The 18,752-nt window shown below is 37.5% G+C and overlaps 1 protein-coding gene across 1 annotated transcript in view; it reads left to right on the top strand.

Moving 5' to 3' along the window:
• The first annotated feature begins 4,732 nt into the window (after positions 1 to 4,732).
• Positions 4,733 to 18,752, top strand: part of LOC148954382 (RWD domain-containing protein 1) — a 32,525-nt gene continuing 18,505 nt past the window's right edge. The window contains exons 1-2 of the mRNA XM_089086356.1: positions 4,733 to 4,861; positions 17,662 to 17,773. Of these exons, the coding sequence (XP_088942482.1) occupies positions 4,792 to 4,861; positions 17,662 to 17,773 (182 nt within the window). The 5' untranslated portion in view covers positions 4,733 to 4,791. The remainder of the gene's footprint in view (positions 4,862 to 17,661; positions 17,774 to 18,752) is intronic.

The following is an 18,752-nucleotide window of genomic DNA, read 5'->3' as shown; positions in this document are numbered from 1 at the left end:
ACATTCTGAATCTTAAAAAAAAACTCCAAAAATGGATTCATTTCATCAATAATGTTACTTAAGACACTCAAATCACCTACGTAATCTGAACCTCGTAAATCTTTGCTGTCTTCTTTAATGTCTTACACGATAACTATATTGCCTTCAGACTAGTTTTTTTAAAACAAAAATTAAATTTTATTAGTGATAAATTGCGTAATTATGAAACATTGTGTAAGTTTCGTTGTAATTTTGTAGAAATTTTGGAAGTCTCAGCCTTATATATCGCGGAAGTGCTGCATTAGTACATTGCAAGTTTCTTTTAGTTATTAGTTGTTTTTTTTTTTTTTTTTTTTTTTTCGTTTTTCTTTTTAGTTATCTATTCTATCAACAGCAACGGATAAAAAGGCCTGTCCTAAACCAGGATAAAGAGGGAGGGTTGGGCTGTGGGCTTGCGAACCACACCCGGGACCTCAAGGGCCTGCCCTAGGGGGGAAATTCTAACTGCAACTGAATCACCAAGTTTGAGCCATGGATTTTTGAACCCCCTTTTGATGACGACCTCCGCATGCCCAAGGACAAGATTTATGAATGCAAACAACACCTCAAGTTTGGTTTCCAGAATGTCTGCACAATGTCTCAAGACTCCAAGACTGGAAAAGTGCTGAGAGCACTGGAAGATTACCACCTCGACCTTCTGGCTCTGTCAGAAGTTCGATGGCTTGGATCTGGATCAAATAAACTGGATGGGGATGTGACCATTATACACAGCAGATCGCAACAAAAGCGTGAATACGGAGTAGACCTAATGATGACAAAAAAACTTCCCAAGCTCTACTACAGTGGACACCGGTGTCATCTAGAATCCTGAAAGCCCGCTTCATTGGCATACATACAAAACTGTCAGTAGTAATATGCTGGGCACCCACCAATGACGTCATAGATAAAACAAAAGACGAGTTTTACAGAGCTCTCAGCTCCGTAGGAAACGAGATACCAAAGTACAACATAGCATGTTTTCTAAGATAATTTAACGTAAAAGTAGGGAACGACCGATCCTTTTTCCCAGAGGTTCTCGGCGAGCATGGCCTGGGCCAGCGGAATCAAAAAGGGAGAACTACTTATCGACTTCGCGCTTCTTAACGACCTATTAATCGGAGGTACCCTATTTTCTCATCGGGATGTACACAAATATTCTTGGACATCTCCCGATGGCCACACACCCAAAATCAGATTGACCATTGTCTTTCGAGCAGGAAGTGGAGATCAAGCCTACTTGATATAAGGGGAGATAGAGGAGCTGATGTTGGCTCAGATCATAATCTGATGGCAGCTAAAATCCGCCTCAAATAAAAACAAAACAGAAACACAAAATAGGCTCCCTTAAACCCAGTCTTGGAGTCGAAGAAAATGAGGGTGAGAGAATTCAACCAAGCCTTTAAACTAGAGATGCGAAATAGATTTGAAGCCTTGTCTTTACTAGATGATGCTGATAGCAATCAAAACGGGGAAAGCATAAAGTTGTGCTTTCACGATGCCGTGAAAGCCACCATTGGGTACCACAAGAGCCCAAAGGACCAGTGGCTATCTGACCAAACATTGGAACTCATAGAGACAAGGAAAAAAGGAAAAGCATCACTTTTCCAAAGACAAAGCCCCGACCGACAGATCCTCAGAAACGATGAATACAGAGCCGCGGATAAAGCGATAAAGAAGAGTGCCAGAAAAGATCAAAGAAACCTGCTGGAGCGGAAAGCAGCGCAGGCAGAAGGGGCATTGAAGATAGGTGACTCAAGAGTCGTCTATAAAATCACTAATGGGATTATTGGAAAGAAATCCTCTATTCAACATGGACCAGTAAAAGACCCCTCGGGCATTCTGATAACAGAGCAGCCTGACGCAAACGAAGTTTGGGCCAGTCACCTCGAGAAGCTGTTGAATAGACCTCAACCAGACGATCCCCCAGAGATCCCAGCAACAACACTGTTTTCTTTAGATATTAGCACGGGTCCGCCGTCATCCACAGAAATTATAGCAGCAGCAAAGAAGCTGAAAAATGTGAAGTCGCCTGGCAAAGAGAGGATATCCGCGGAAATGATCAAAGCGATTGTTTTGACCTGCCTCAAGTTCAGGACAGCGCTGTTCGCAGTAATCTGGAAGACCGCCAAATACCTTCGGATTGAAAACGCAGCACCCTTGCGAGGATCTTTAAGAAAGGCGATACGTCCCTCCCAGGCAACTGGTGAAGAATCTGCTTGCTTTCCATACCTAACAAATTGCTGACGCACATTTTACTGCATAGAATCAGCTCGCAGCTCGACAGACGCCTTCGCGACGAGGAACATGGATTCCGACCGAACCGTTCATGTGCGGACCTGATATTTACTCTACGGCTACTGACGGAAAAAAGTAGAGTGGCGCTCCAAAATCTATATGATATTCATCGATTTTGAGAAGGCATTTGACTAAGTAGGCCGCCAAAGTCTGCGGAAGATCCTACTGCATTACGGAATCCCTGAAAAGATAGTTTCATTGATCGTTGCGCTATATGAAGATAGCGAGAGCTGTGTGAAGATACCAGATGGCCAAACTCGTTTCTTCCACATTCTGTCAGGAGTTAAGCAAGGTTGCGTCTTGTCACCGCTACTTTCCGCAATCGTCATTGATTACATACTGCGAAGTACAAGCACAGACGGAATCCAGCTGAATCCAGAAATACGCCTCAGCGATGTACACTTCGCTGACGAGATCGCCGTCCTGAAATCATGCAAGCAAAGACCCCAAGATCTACTTGACAAAGTGAGGGAGAGAGGTGTCAAGGTATGCCTGAAAATTACTAATGAAAAAACAAAATGCATGGCTACCACAGATTCAACCCTGAGCATCACTTGCGGAGACCAACACATAGAGCAAGTCGTCCATTTCAAATACTTGAGAAGCATAATAGAAAGCACCGGACCAACCACAAAAGAAGTGCTTACAAGAATCGGCCAAGCCAATTGGGCCTTCAATAGATTACGGAAAGTTTGGTGGTCTCAAAGCTTCTCTATACGGCTAAAGCTACGACTCTTCATCAGCACCTGAACAGGAACAAGAGAGAAGAATACTGGCTTTCGAAAACTCATGTCTTAGAAGAATTATCAACATCCGTTGGCAGCAGAGAATAACAGACCAATCCATCCGCGACAAGACTGGGCAACCTCTTGTGACATATATCATAAGAGTCCGCCGATGGAGATACCTTGGCCGCGTACTATGTATGGACAATCTCCGACTACCAAATGCAGCGCTTCCCTGGCAGCCGTCGGTTCCACGCCGCAGTGGCAGACCCAGAAACACCCTGCGTCGAACGTACCGGACAGATCTCCGTAACCTGCACGCATCACTCCAACCTCAGTGGGAGGACATATTGGCAGCAGCAAACCTGCGGGAAGATTGGTGGCTCCATCTTGATTCCCTGGGTGCCTCTGGAGGCACAGGTGGTTCTAAGGTCTAAGGTAAGTTGAAGGGGATGCAGGCCCACTCTGTGCCTTCATTGCTACGAACTGAAACTCCTTGAATGATCCTGCTACAAAAAAGGTGCAACACTACCTACCTTTCTTCTAACAATGCTAAAAAGAGAGCGAGAGATGTAGTGGCCCGAACTCACTTTGTGCTTCCATTTTGTTTACTTAAAGTCAGGAATAAGCTAGTTTTGCACAAAATCGGGATTTAGCGCGCTTCTGCGCACATTATTTTGCAATATATACTGCAAATAATAAGTTATTATCTCCTCGAAATTGTCCATGCGCTACATCTCTATTTGTACAGAAAAAAAAAATGTAAATTGCTTTTATCAAGTCTTCAAAGATTATTGATTAGCGTTAATATTTTCTTTATATGTATTAGTTCAAAAATTGATTTTCCAGCCGTAGACCAACTTTCTAGTATAACTAAGGAAAAAGCAGAGCTGGCTCCAATTTCTTTAGTACTGAGAAAACTATTGGATTGTAGGAACAAATAATGAAAAAAATGTATGTTCCGAGGGGGTATTTTCCTTTGGAGGGGGGTATTTTTTGCGGGGGTACTTTCCGCGGGGGGTATTTCCCACGGAGGTACTTTCCGTGGGGGGTATTTTCAGCGGAGGAGTATTTTCTGCGTTTTTTTTTGTGAGAGGGGGGGGGAGGGTATTTTTCAGTTTTTCCGGGGAGGGGGTAAACACCTAAAACATTATAATCAGTATGAAAACCCAATATTGTGTCAATTCTCATCAAAATTCCCCTTTTAATTTCAGTTTAAATTTACTTGTTTAATTTAGTTCTTGTTTGTTTTAAGTTTTAATGTTGACCCATACCTATATTTTGAATTTTGTCTATTTATTTTACCTATCTAGAAGCCGCAAAAAATATTTGTTTTTGTTTCAAATATTATTAATGAATTACTGAAATTAATGGCTTAATGAAAAAATACTACTGGTATTTACAGTTCATGTGTTCACTATTTTTTTTCAAGTTTGAACAATTTTGAAGTTTTTGCCACAATATCAGCAATAAGCGTTTTCACCTATGGGTGCACTGGCTCTGAAACCTACTCTATAAAAGACTTGATTTACTACGTGGATCGAAGTCCTACTTGAGCCTGAAAACGAAGCTAAAACCAATTTTGGCTCCCAAATTTTCACAACGCTATTTTGTTTTTTTCCCTGAATTTTAAGATTCGAGAATGAAAGCTCTGCTACCTATTATTTCCTATGTAAACTTCACTGGTTACTATCTGTATAGATAAATGTAGCTTGTTTAGTGTGAATTAAACTAGCCTATATTATCAGTGGAAATGAGTTACAAGGAAGACCAAGAGGGTGAAATTGAAGCCTTAGAGTCTATATACAATACAGATTTTATAGGTTTGTCATGATTGTACAACTCTTCAGAACAGGAAAAGGAACAACTTAAATACAAAATTAGGCTATTGTCAGCATAATCAAACAGTTTGTGGTAATGAACTGTAAGTAAGGAGCAACCTGGCTCAATAGCAACCAAAACTCTAAAAAACAGAATTTGGTAAATTTTTACCAAATCATATTATTGACTTACAAATAAAGTGAATATACCATTTGATGCCTTTTTTTATGCTGATACAAATATAATAATCATTTTTGTTGGAAATGAATTTTAGTCCCCCCCTCCCCTATATATGTCAATTCAGTATATATATTTGCACATTTGGGGGTGGGGGTTAGGTTAGGGGGGGGGGGGCTAAAATTCATTTCTGACAAAAATGATTATTATATTTGTAATCAGCATAAAAAAAGGCATCAAATGGTATATTCATTTTAGTTGTGGTAATTATTTAGCTGTGGCCCCCTCATAAGTAGACATGTTAAGAAAACAATTCTTACTTTAAAATATGTATAATGATCCTAGTTCTTATATTATCCAAGGGGAGAACCTTTATCATCAAGTCTTTCCTCTAAAAATCCTCAAAACTAAAAAAGTTTCCAAATATCACCCCGCTTTCAATTCAATGCTTAAGTTTTTTTAAATTGCCGCTTTAAATTGCCACCTCATAAGTTCTTTTATAGATAGCGTTCATGCTGGTCTTTTTATTTTACTTTTATTTTTAAATAGCAGTGGCGAAGGGCGAATAGCAGTGGCGACGGGAGAATAGCAGTGGCGTAAATACAAAATATTAATAGCAGTGGCGAATAGCAGTAGCAAAGGGCGAATAGCAGTGGCGTAAATACAAAATATTAATAGCAGTTAGGTTAGGTTAGGTTAGGTTAGAAATTCACAATTTCTATAATCTCAATATACCACTACTTTTTCTTTAAACACGTTTTTTGACACATGTGTTAAACACGTGCTAAACGCTATCTATAAAACAACTTATTTGGCAGCAGTTTACAGCGGCAATTTCAAAAGACTTAAGCATTGAATTAAGAACCTGGTGATATTTGGAAAATTTTTCAGTTTTCAGGATTTTGAGAGGAAAGACTTGATGATAAAGGTTCTCCCCTTGGATAATATAAGAACTAGGATCATTATACATATTTTAAAGTAAGAATTGTTTTCTTAACATGTCTACTTATGAGGGGGCCACAGCTAAATAATTACCTTAGTTGTTACTCAATGATATGATTTGGTAAAAATTTACTCAGAATTTTGATATCAATAAATACATCAAAAGAATCAGCTATTTATGCTGATTTCAAATATATAACCTAACCCTGAATTGGCATATATAGGGGGGTGGCTGAAATTCTTTTCCGATAGAAATTATTATTATATTCATAATCAGCATAAAAAAAGGCATTGAATGGTGTATTCACTTTTGTCCTAACTCAATAGGCCTAATATGATTTTGTAGAACTTTACCTAAGTTTCATCAAGTTTAATCTCACACATGAAAAGTTACGTGCCTGAGAAAATTTGCCTTATTTTATAAAAAAAAGGAAACATCCCCTAGAAGTCATAGAACCTTAATGAAGATCACACCATTGGATTCAGAATATCAGAGAACCCTACTATGGAAGTTTCAAGCTCCTATCGGCAAAAATGTGGAATTTTGTATTTAGCCTATAAAGAAAGATCATGGATGCATGTTTTTTTTTTTAAGGGGTGATTGTATTGACCCAATGGTCCTAGAATATTGCAGGAGGGCTCATTTAAATGGAAATTAAAAGTTTTAGTGCTGATTTTAAGTGACCAAAAATTGGAGGCCAACTAGGCTGCCTCCCATGCTCATTTTTTTCTAACTATTTCTTTGAGGATGACTTAATCCCCCCCCAGTCACGGGGGAAGGTCTACAAGTTATGAACTTTGCCCAATGTTTACATATAGTGTTGTTTATTGGGAAATATACAAAAGTTTTCAGGTTTTTTTTTCTGGTAGTGGGGGGGGGGGGGGTTACAAGGGAGGATCTTTCCATGGGGGTAGGGACACTGCTATGAGGGGGGTGCTGGATTTCCCAGTATTATTAAATAAATGATCAGAAATTGAATACAAAAAATTTCTACTGAAAGTAAGGAGCAACATCAAAAATTAAAACAAAAAGAAATTATTACACATATGAGTGTGTTCGCCCCCTAGTCATTTTTATGCTAAAGTTTTTTTTGTACTTTCATCAGAGCTACTTATTCTAACTTACAGCCTTTGTGATTAAGGGGTCATTCTTAAAGAATTGGAACAAAATTTGAACTTCAGCATAAAGAGTGAGGTATTGATTAGGGATGAACCCCCTAATATAAATAATAAAAATATATGAATATAGAAGTTTGTTATGTAAGTTAATTTGTAAGTTACATCAGATCAAAATATCAAGAAAGCCATTTAGCCAAAAAAAAGTAAAATTAATATGCAAATTTTGTTTTAATTATTCATGTACTGTGAGTCAAAATCAAAGCTGCATTAATTCAAAAATGTTCAGAAATTGAATGAAAAACAAGTTTTTTTTTAACTGAAAGTAAGGAGCAACTTTTAAACTTAAAACAAACAGAAATTATTCTGTATATGTAAGGGGCTGTCCCCTCCTCAATGTCTCACTCTTTACACTAAAGTTTGACTCTGTCTTGCAACTTTATTTTTTAAAACAATAAAAACTTTAGCATAAAGAGTGAGGTATTGAGGAGGGGACAGCCCCTTTCATATATGGAATAATTTCTGTTCATTTTAAGTTTTAATTTTGCTCCTTACTTTCAGTGCTTTTTTTATTTATTTAATTCAATCAAGAGAGATCTTGACCAAAGATACAGATACCTCAACTTAACCACATGCTGAGCCTCAACTACACTATTATTGGATACAGGTGGCAAAGAGATAGCTCCTTGACAAATTCCTTTCTGAACTGGGATAATACTGTGTTGCCAGATGGTGCGCATTTGCGCCATTTGGGCAATTTTTTGAGGCGGCTGCGCTTTAAATTTTTCAGGTGTGCGCATTGCGCCACATTTGCGCATTTTCGGAAATTTCGGCGCAAATTGGGCGATTTTTGGCCTCCGCATGAAAAAATCGGGATTTTTAGGTACCTCATAGTTATTTTATGTCAAGAAATATAGAGGGTGATGTTCGAAATCTTAATTGCGCAAAACTTCAAATTACAGTAGCATGGTTAGCAGATAGAGACCTGTAAAACCAAAAATGGGAAAGTGGCGCATTTTCACTTCTCTGGCTGCGCGATCTTGTGTCAAGCATCTGGCAACACTGGGATAATATAGGATTTGAGGTATGTATTTGACCATTAGAGGAGGGGGCTGGGGCATAATTTGCTATCAGGCAGAGGGGCCACTGCACCTCCCAGACCTTGGTTTGCCCCTCCCCCCAGCTGAAACTTAATTTGTTCAAAAGTCTTGTCAAAACTGATGTAAGCCTACATAATTCAAGTATCAACCAAAATGGATCAGTTTTCTTTAGTATATACTTACTTTTATAGTACTATAAAGTATCTTTATAGTGCTTTTATAGTACTGTATAGTACTTTCATGGCATTAAATGGCTCATTTTGCAGTTTTATCATCATTTTCACTTGATTTTGAAAAAATGGCTCCAACTTTGCCACCCCCCCCCCAGGCTTTTGACAAAATTACTCCACTAGGGGGGGGGGGGGGTAGGCAGTGCAGTAGCACTGCCTGTTGGAACCCTTGGTCCCAGTTTGTTCAGATAAATGTCCCTCCCAGATTCATTTCTTTTGGCCCCTTAATTATTTTCCTTCCCCGAGTAATAAATATTAATTTTCCTTTTATTGTGTGATGCCATTTTGGGTCTTCTTAATTGCGTACGTGTTTAATAGACCACAAGGTAAGAAATTGCACAGTTAGGGAGGCTGACCAGTAAATTAGTCCTAGGATTGGCTGGAAAGATTCATTTACCACCCTCGTAACCCCTGTCACAGCACACGGCTAGCGGGCTGGGAGAAAGAGTCCTTTTTTGAAATCAGTTCTTTTATACAACGTGTAGTGATTAAAGTAAGCTTTTTTTTACTATGTACTCTTTTAACTTTTCAGATTAGGTCGAGTCTAAAAGAGATAGTTAGAAATCTTATCAGTAAACTTTGGCTTTAAATGTGGTCATAGACCATCTGATCACATTAGTATATACGGAACCATTGGAGTAACCGTGGAAATCCCACTAATTCGGGGCCAAGGAGGGATCTCCCCCTCCAATAAGTGGCATAGCAACTCTTTGCGCCATTTTTGCCTTTAAAATTGGTGACCCCTGCACATTAAACATCCAATAAGTAGTGCCAGCAGTACTTAAACTTCCAATAAGTGGTGCCAGCAGTACCCACACATCCAATAAGTGGTGGCAGCAAGAAAAAGAGCACTGGTACACTGGTAGTAAAAGAACTAGTACTAGTACTAGAACACTGGTAGTAAAAGAATTCTGCATTTTTGAAGAGACAGATTAATTTGGCCTAGAAAGTAGCCTATTGTGGTGGCATATAAAAAGACAAAAATACGCAATTAATTAATAGAATTTTAAGGTCTATAATGGGCTGTGTGCCTTGTTAGACAAATATAAAAAAGAAAAACGTGAAATTAATGAGTTGAGTTTGCAGTGGGGGAATCTCCGTATTTAAAAGTATTACAGGGTTTAAGGACAGATAAGAAAACGTTGGAAGTTGGGTTAGTAATTGAGTGAAGTGGCGGACTTAGATATAATCTTCAGTGACGAAGGTTATAAGAGTATTGAAGACGGCAAATTAGGAGAATTTGTCAATTTGTGCACACATTGGACAAGGAAGGTGGGAGGCACCTGTCCTATTGAGTATTCTGCCCAGGAGGAGATTACATTTGGAATACAAGTATCCAGGGAGGATACGTGATTTGTTTTATAGGGTAGTTCCCCTGTTTGAGTTTAGTCCAGCTAATTCACTAGTTGAATATTTGTGCAGTTTTTCAGTTTATTTTCTCGTCCAACCCCTGTTAATTCTGTTTTTGGAGATATATTTCACTCGCGTAAAACTGCTTGTTGTGAAAGAAGTCGTTATTCCCTAATGAAGTCTAGAGATTCCGGTTATTTGAAAAATTGTTGAACTTGCTAAGATTGACTAATTGAATAAGAGATAATATAATCGGAAAGAAGTATACGCGGTAAAATGAGGGGGTACAAAATAAACAAGGAAGAAATAATATGTGAAAAAACAAGACAAACTCATCCCTCAGAGGCTGTGCCAAATGAAGGGGAGTTGCAGGATAGAGAATGAACAGAGTCAGAAAATGAATTAAGAGGAAATAAGGACAGACAGAATCAAAGTAGTCCAAGTAGAAGGAGCAGTGTTAAATCGAGATCCAGCAGGAGCTCGCGAAAAAGCACTCAAACAGATATGACACAACAAATATTAAATTTCATGAAGGAAGTGAGAATAGCCAGAGAATGAGAAGACAAAAGAGATAGAAAAGAAAGGGCAAAGAGAGAAGGAAGAAAGAATAGCAAGAGAAAAAAAGGAAGAGGCTGATAAAATAGCTAGAGAAAAGAAGAAAGATATCACCAGGAGTTTAAAAGAACCATGATAGGCTGAATAGAAGCCCGCTAGGGAATTCCAGAAAGTGAAAGTTTATCATAACTAACGTCTAGGCTGTCAAATAGCCATAATAATTTGTATAAGAATCAATCGCTAGAAAAAGAAAATTACCATATATTAAACACTTTTACGGGAAAATATGCTACTTGGTTGACAAGGCGGGGAGGTGGACTGGCCCATAAAACAAATTGGGAGGCTGTGCCACCCTGTCGGAAAAATGAAATACTTGGGTTCAAAATGTGGATAATCCACAAAAATGGGATGCAGAAGTAAAAAGACCAAAAAATATTGAAAATAAGACGTGCAAAATTGATTTTTCAGAAAAATTTGCAAATAATAGAAAACTTGAAAACACGTTTAATGAATATGACACGCTAACAAGTACAGGCCAAAATGAAACGCTGAGTGTACCAGAGAATAAGGAGACAAAATTTATTGTACGCGCTTTTCCTTGGAAAGTTCGAGAAATTTTAGAAGAATATGAAAAACCAAATGTCAGAGTTCAATTCCCATTTGATAACGAGATATTTGTGTCTGCAGTAAAAATAAAGAAGACTAAAAGAGAGAAAAGAGATATTAAACAGAGCTACAACGAAGTTATGCAGTCAAAGATAGTGGACACTGGAGTCCAAATCAGATTTAACAATGATTTATTATTTTGCGCGAAAGACAGAATTGAGAAAAGTAGAGATGAAAAGAGAACTGTAGAAAAGAGACAACATTCGGAGATTCAGCCTGCAGTGGCGAAAAATAAAAAAAATGTTCGATGGGCTGTGCCTTGAAAACATAAATAATAGGGAGAAAAAAAAAATGTTGGATGGTCTATGCATTGATAACTTAAATAATAAGGGGGAAAAAGAGGTCAAAGACCCATGGAGAATAAAACAAGATGGTTACAAAAGAGAGATGAATGACCTACAACGGGTTGGAGGAGAGTTGGGAGATATGGAATGTCGAGTCGGATTGGAAAGATTTGGGAAGGAATCTGATATTGGTCTGATCAACTCAAAAGAGGGTTTGTTCCTTTATGAGGGGGAGGAATCCCTTGGGGAAGATCCCCTGCGGGAAGTTGCAACAGATAGCCCTTTCCCTCAATGCACAACTGGCAGACAAGTTGTGATCCTTTTACTGGGATTTTGCCTTTCTGATCTGGAGTCCTTGGGGGATACTCTCTCCCAGTCACTTCATACTTCACCCAAACCTTTGTCCAGCAACCCTATTCATAGCTGTTATTCTTCATGGGAGTCGACAAGTATTTCCGGCAAATTGTATTCAGTGGGAGATGTATCTAAGTTTCATCTTCAATTAGCATCAACGTATATCCTTCAGTTAATTATCCCAGGGGAGGGAATCCAGAAAAAAGGCGATTCATGGATTGCTCAAAATTTTACTTCATTCCCAGTACCCTTATCGTTTTCACAGGCCTGTGTATTTTCAGCCTTAGACTATTTGAAATTATGCCAAGGAGCAATTTACTTTTTTATTGAGATGTGGGGTTTTTTCCACAGATGGAAAGTAAGAGGCTAGGGCAGCCAATTTTTCACGATGGCTGGCATCATCAAAAGTGCCAGGAACTGATTCTCTGCTCCTCTCAAATGTAAATTTGTGAGAGCAAGAAAATTTTTGTTTTTGATTGTGCTGTGCACAATGGATTTCTACGAATCTTGGGGATGTCAACTTTGAAAACCAAATGCGGATGTTAGACGATCTAGACCATGGTGGTCCTACAGTAGAGACGTGTCAAGGACGACCGATCCAGAGCCAAGCGGAGGAAGCACAGGCATTGGTAGAAGAGAAGATAAACAAGTTTAGTGATTTTAAGTTTGGTGTTATTTATTTTATGTCTGAGTTTCCAGCCAATCCACCAGAGATGCAGGCCATTTATCTTAGAAGGGAGGTGTTGGAACACTTGGTCCCATTTTGTTCAGATAAATGTCCCTCCCAGATTCATTTCTTTTGGCCCCTTAATTATTTTCCTTCCCCAAGTAATAAATATTAATTTTCCTTTTATTGTGTGACGCCATTTTGGGTCTTCTTAATTGCGTACGTGTTTAATAGACCACGAGGTAGGAAATTGCGCAGTTATGGAGGTTGACCAGTAAATTAGTAAGTCCTAGGATTGGCTGAAAAGATTCATTTACCACCCTCGTAACCCCTGTCGCAGCACACGGCTAGCAGGCTGGGAGAAAGAGTCCTTTTTTGAAATCAGTTCTTTTATACAACGTGTAGTGATTACAGTAAGCTTTTTTTTACTATGTACTCTTTTAACTTTTCAGCTTAGGTCGAGTCTAAAAGAGATAGTTAGAAATCTTATCAGTAAACTTTGGCTTTAAATGTGGCCATAGACCATCTGATCACGTTAGTATATACGGACCCGTTGGAGTAACCGCGGAAATCCCACTAATTTGGGGCCGACGAGAGATCTCCCCCTCCAGTAAGTGGCATAGCAACTCTTTGAGCCATTTTTGCCTTTAAAAGTGGTGACCCCTGCATGTTAAACATCCAATACTGCCTAAGTAAAGAACAATGTTGGCACAATGTATTATTTTTTTCTAGACCAGGGCACTTTGTATTGGAGGAGTTGTCATAGAAACTTCAAAAAAGGCTCATTTGATTGGAAATTGGAATGGCTACTGCCCTTTTTAATCGTCCAAAGTAATTGGAAGGCAACTAACACCCATTCCATGCCCACCATTTCCCCAAACACATCCAATAAAAATTTTGAGATAGCCATTTTGTTCAACATAGTCTATTTCCAGATAGAAATTATGTTTTTGAGGGAGTATATAAGGTTTTTATAGAAAGTTTTGTTGTAGAAACTTCAAAAAGGGCTTATTCGATTGGAAATTCAAAGAACTAGTGTCCTTTTTAGTAGTCAAAAGTGATTAGAGAGCAACTAACCCCCCTCTCATGCTCACCTTTTCCCCAAACACATCATCCAATCAAAATTTTGAGATAGCCATTTTGTTAAACGTATTGTAAATTTCTGGAAATTAGGTCTTTGAAAATGACAATCTTTTGTTCCTAAAATCTATTGTTCCTTTATAATCTTTTGTTCCTTAATCTTTTGTTCCTAAAATCTATTTCCTTGTCTACTCAGTGATATGCCCTAGGGAATCAGAGAACAGATTTGCTCTCCCAGATATGGACCTAGTAACATAGATTATAAAGATACAAACACTTTTGGAGACATACAACATACTACTCCAAAAATAAAGCCTAGATATTTGGCTTAATCTAGATACCTGAATTACCATATTTATTCTTGATAAGAAATATTTATACCAACATTTTTTTTAAATGGTCTGGCAAACATCATATTTTTTTTACAATTTTTTATTCCTTCAAAAACCAAAATTTTATTTCCCAGGTTTTTATCTCAAATATGCCTTTTCTACATCTAGTTTCATAGGCAGCACAATCACGCTGCCTAAGTAAAGAACAATGTTGGCACAATGTATTATTTATTTTTTTCTTTAGACCAGGGCACTTCATATCAAAGGAGTTGTTATAGAAGCTTGGAAAAGGGCTCATTCGATTGGAAATTGGAATGGCTTGTTCCCTTTTTAATACTCAAAAGTGATTAGAAGGCAACTAACACCCCTTTCACGCCCACCATTTCTCAAAACACATCCAATCAAAATTTTGAGAGAGCTATTTTGTTCAGCATAGTTGATTTATAGATAGAAATTATTTGAAATTTTGAGGACACTCCCCCAGCAGCCTTCACGGTAAGGGTTGTCAGTTATGTCCTGGGGGCTTATAAGGTTTTTATAGAAAGCATTGTCATAGAGACTTCAAAAAAAGCTCGTTCAATTGGAAATTCAAAGGGCTAATGCCCTTTTTCATAGTCAAAAGTGATTGGAGGGCAACCAACCCCCCTCTTATGCCCATCTTTTCTGCAAACTTATCCAATCAAAATTTTTAGATAGCCATTTTGTTCAACATAGTTGATTTCCAGATAGAAAATATGTTTTTGAGGAGGACACTCCCCCACAATCCTCAGTAGCCATTTTGTTCAATGTAGTTAAATGTTTTGGAAACTATAACTTTGAGCAGGAAACTCCCCCCCACAGTATTCAGGGCAAGGGTTATAAGTTATCCCCAGGGGCATATATTGTTTTTATAGAAAGTGTTGCCATAGAAACTTCAAAAAGGGCTCATTCGACTGGAAACTGAAATGACTAGTGCCCTTTTTATTAGTTGACAGTCATTGGAGAGCAATTAACCCCCCTCTCATGTTTACCATTTCCCCAAACTCATACAATCAATATTTGGGGATAGCCATTTTATTCAACTTAGTTTAAGTTTCTGGAAATTAGGTCTTTGAAGATGACACCCCCCCCAGCCCTCAGGGGAAGTCCTGTAAGCTATGCACTGGGGGCATATAAGGTTTTTACAGAAAGATTTGTTGTAGAAGCTTCAAAAAGGGCTCATTCGATTGGAAATTGAAATTGCTATTGTCCTTTTAATAGTTGAAAGTGATTGAAGGGCAACTACCCCCCCCCCCCCTCCCTCTCATGCCCACGATTTCCCCAAACACATTCAGTCAAAATTTTGAGATATTCATTTTGTTCAATGTAGTTGAAAGTTCTGGAAATTAGGTCTTTGAAGATGACAACTCTCCCCCAACCCCCAAAACCCTCAGGGCAAGGGTTGTAACTTATGCCCTGGGGGCATATAAGGTTTTTATAGAAAGTTTTGTTGTAGGAACTTGAAAAAGGGCTCATTTGATAGAAAATTGAAAGGGCTAGTGCCCTTTTTAATAGTTGAAACTGAATAGAGAGCAACTAACCCCCCTCTCATGCCTCCCCATTTCCCCAAACACATTTGATCAAAGTTTAGAGATAGCCATTCTGTTCAATGTAGTTGAAAGTTTTGAAAATTATGTATTTGAGGATGACAAACCCCCCAGGGCAAATGTTGTAAGTTATGCCCTGGGAGCATATAAGGTTTTTATAGATAGCATTGTTGTAGAAACCTCAAAATGGGGTCATTCAATTGGAAATTGAGAGGGCCATTTTTAATAGTTGAAAGTGGTTGGAAGGTAACTAACCCCCCTCTCACGCCCACCATTGCCCCAAACACATCCAATCAAAATTTTTAGATAGCCATTTTGTTCAACATAGTTGAAAGTTCTGGAAATTAGGTCTTTGGGGATGACACTCCTCCCAGAGCCCTCCTGGCTAAGTTGTAGGTTATGCCCTGGGAGCATATAAGGTTTTTATTGAAATCTCTGTTGTAGAAACTTGAAAAAGGGCTCATTCAATTGGAAATTCAAAGGGCTAATGCCCTTTTTAATAGTCAAAAGTGATTGGAGGGCAACTAACCCCCCTCTCACGGTTATTTTGGGCATGTTATAATTATAGAAGAATAGTACCAGTGGTGCCATTAGGGAAGGGGGGCGGGCATTTGCATCTTACATTATAAAAAATATCTCACAGTAAAAAAAAAAAAAAATTGCACCACTAGATTTTGAAAAATACATTTTGTTCAATCCCTGTATTTTTGTGATTTGGTACTGCTGAGTAGCAGCCTACCTTTCTATTCCCTAATTTATGTTTTTTCCAAATATAATATTCTCTACTCTGAAAATACACCTTCACCTCACACCTCTGATGCTCCTACATATAGCCATGTGTTACATAAAAAATTAAAAGAAGACAGTAGGTCCAGGCTACTAAAAAAATTCTTGGTTTATGATATGCAGAAGTTTATGTTAATCAGATTTTCAATTTCCCATCTATTGTTATGCATATTTTTTTTATAAATATAGTAATATAACTGATAATACTGTTGGGAAGTTAAGAATACAAAACATGCCAATAAAGCAATGAAAACTAATAAAGAAATATACTATTTAGGGTTATGTTTAGAATCACCTGAAGGGGGATGCATTGCAAGAGCAGCAAATATTATATTTGATTAATCAAGAAAACATTTTGCACAAAATTAGTTTTTCAAAAAAAAAGTAAAGAACTCCATTAAACCAAAAATGAAGAAAAATAGAATCAAGTAATCTACCAAACATACAACTACCACAAATTAGTATCAATAAAACCCAAAACAAACAGAAATTAAAATAAGTCAAACTCAAAACGAGCAGAAATTAATCTGAGTAGGGTTCTAAACCCTATGCTTTCTAAAAACTAGAATATAATTTATACTGTACTGAAAAAAGTTTAAATGAATTTACTGATAAAATGTGTCAGTAAAAAATTTATTGACTCAAAACATAAATTAGGGAACAGAATGGTAGGCTGCTACTCACCAGTACCAAATCACAAAAATACAGGGAATGAACAATAGGTATTTTTCAAAATCTAGTGGTGCAATTATTTTTTCTTTTACTGTGAAAGATTTTTCAAAATGTAAGTTGCAAATGCCCCCCCCCCTTCCTAATGGCACCACTGGTATTACTCTTCTATGATTTTGATGTTTCCTTCCAAAGATAAACTCTTCTAGACTGTTACCATAAAACCATTTGGTTTCTTATTCAACACTTACAAGTAAAATTGTAGGTCTAGATAAGAGGCTATTCCCTTTCCTAGAAAGTGAACTAGTTAAGTTAGGAAAATGAAGCTTTTAAAAATGATTTTAGACCCTAAATTTTGTTTTAAGAAGGTGAGTTAAAGCTCGCCTCCACTCCTTTCCTAACAGAACTAAGGTAACTAATTCTAAAGACATTGCTGACATGCTGAATGATTGCTTCAGCAGAAATTTCTCAATTAAGTCATTGCCCAATCCACCACCTGCAATGCTGTCACATCTGATTCTTACATCTATATCTCTCCTAGTTATAACCACTGAAAATATCTTCAAAATAATCAAGAAGCTTGGTGAGAACAAGGCTAAAACATAAAATCATGAAGAAAGGATAAAACAAGGCTGGATGAAACAGAACAAGGCTGCTGGGTCAGATAATATTCGCCCATGATTGCTCAAAGAAATTGCCCAATTTATAGCAGAACCTAGTGTTAAGCTATTCCAGATGACATTGACTTCAGAAGTTCTTCTTACTTACTGGAAACTGTCCCATTTTTAAGAAGGGACAAAAAGACATAGCTAGCAACTACCACCCTATCAGCACAACTTTGGTACTTTCTAAGGTTACTTAAGATAAATGTAACATTATTTTAATAGACAATGAAGATAGTATTTTTTTTTGTCTTATCTTTATTTCAGTGGTGGAAGACTCTCCTTTTTGCAAATTCAAAATTAGATTATCTGCATCTTCAACAGACCTTGAATTTTCTACAGACCCAACTTGCTTCCTAATATTCACATATACAAAAAAGTAAGTATTTGTTTTCTGTTCTACTTATTTTGATATAAAGAATATTTAAGCCTATTGTATTTCAAATGAATGTGTATGTCAAGGCTAGAAGAACTGGAATTTTCTGAAGGTTGAGTCAAGGAAGAAATCCTAGACTTCTAATACTCCTTCCCCGCCTAAACACTGAGCTGCTTGTATATAAGCTAAACAGCTCGAGGTGGCACTTTCTAGGGGTTTTCAAAAGTTTTAGTGAAATTTTAGGGATGTAAATTTCCCAATAAAAAAGAAGTGACTTAAGTAACTTGCCCCGTTCTATAGAACACTATGAAATGTCTCTTAGTTTGCTCATTTCTGTTTCGAACCAAATATTGATTAGTATATGTTTATTTTATGTGTAAGTTATCTTGTTTACATATTAAGGCTTTTCAGATATGTCTGATGTATCAAATCCCACATTTGATACATCTGCCACCAAGAAAGCATGACAAAGTAGAATAGAATATATCTTTATTAACTAGAATAGGTAGTTATCTAACGCATGTACATCAATATAAAACATTGGTATTAAATAATAGTCAAAACACATGAGTAGACCAAATCAAAATGATAATAAAACAAATATTCAATGGGAAATTGGCCAACATGATATCATTGCAAGTCAAAAACAAAGTCAAATCTTGAAATCCTTTGTGAGTTATGAATCAAATTAACTGAGATACCTGTCAGTCTATACAGTTGAATAGTCAATCAGCTTGGGCTTAAGAGCCCTTTGTTTCCTCCATTTGGTTTTTGTTTCTCTTGGGGTTGATGATTTTTCTTCAAATTTACCATTCCTGACTATAAAGAACACCATAAGGATTCACCACTTAAGAGACTTTAATGCAACATCCATGGTTAGCTGATGATATCTCATCTCTAAGGTAGATAAATATAATTGAATTAGTCTGTCTTCAAAAGTAGAATAGTAAAGTCTGGGGGATATTTTCATGGCTCTCTGTTT

The sequence above is a fragment of the Artemia sp. Qi Xiang Cuo genome, chromosome 3 (genome assembly GCF_049724085.1).
Source record: "Artemia sp. Qi Xiang Cuo chromosome 3, ASM4972408v1, whole genome shotgun sequence".
Taxonomy (NCBI): Eukaryota; Metazoa; Arthropoda; class Branchiopoda; order Anostraca; family Artemiidae; genus Artemia; species Artemia sp. Qi Xiang Cuo.
The sequence above is the reverse complement of the archived record's forward strand: the minus strand, read 5'-3'. Positions and strand labels throughout refer to the sequence as shown.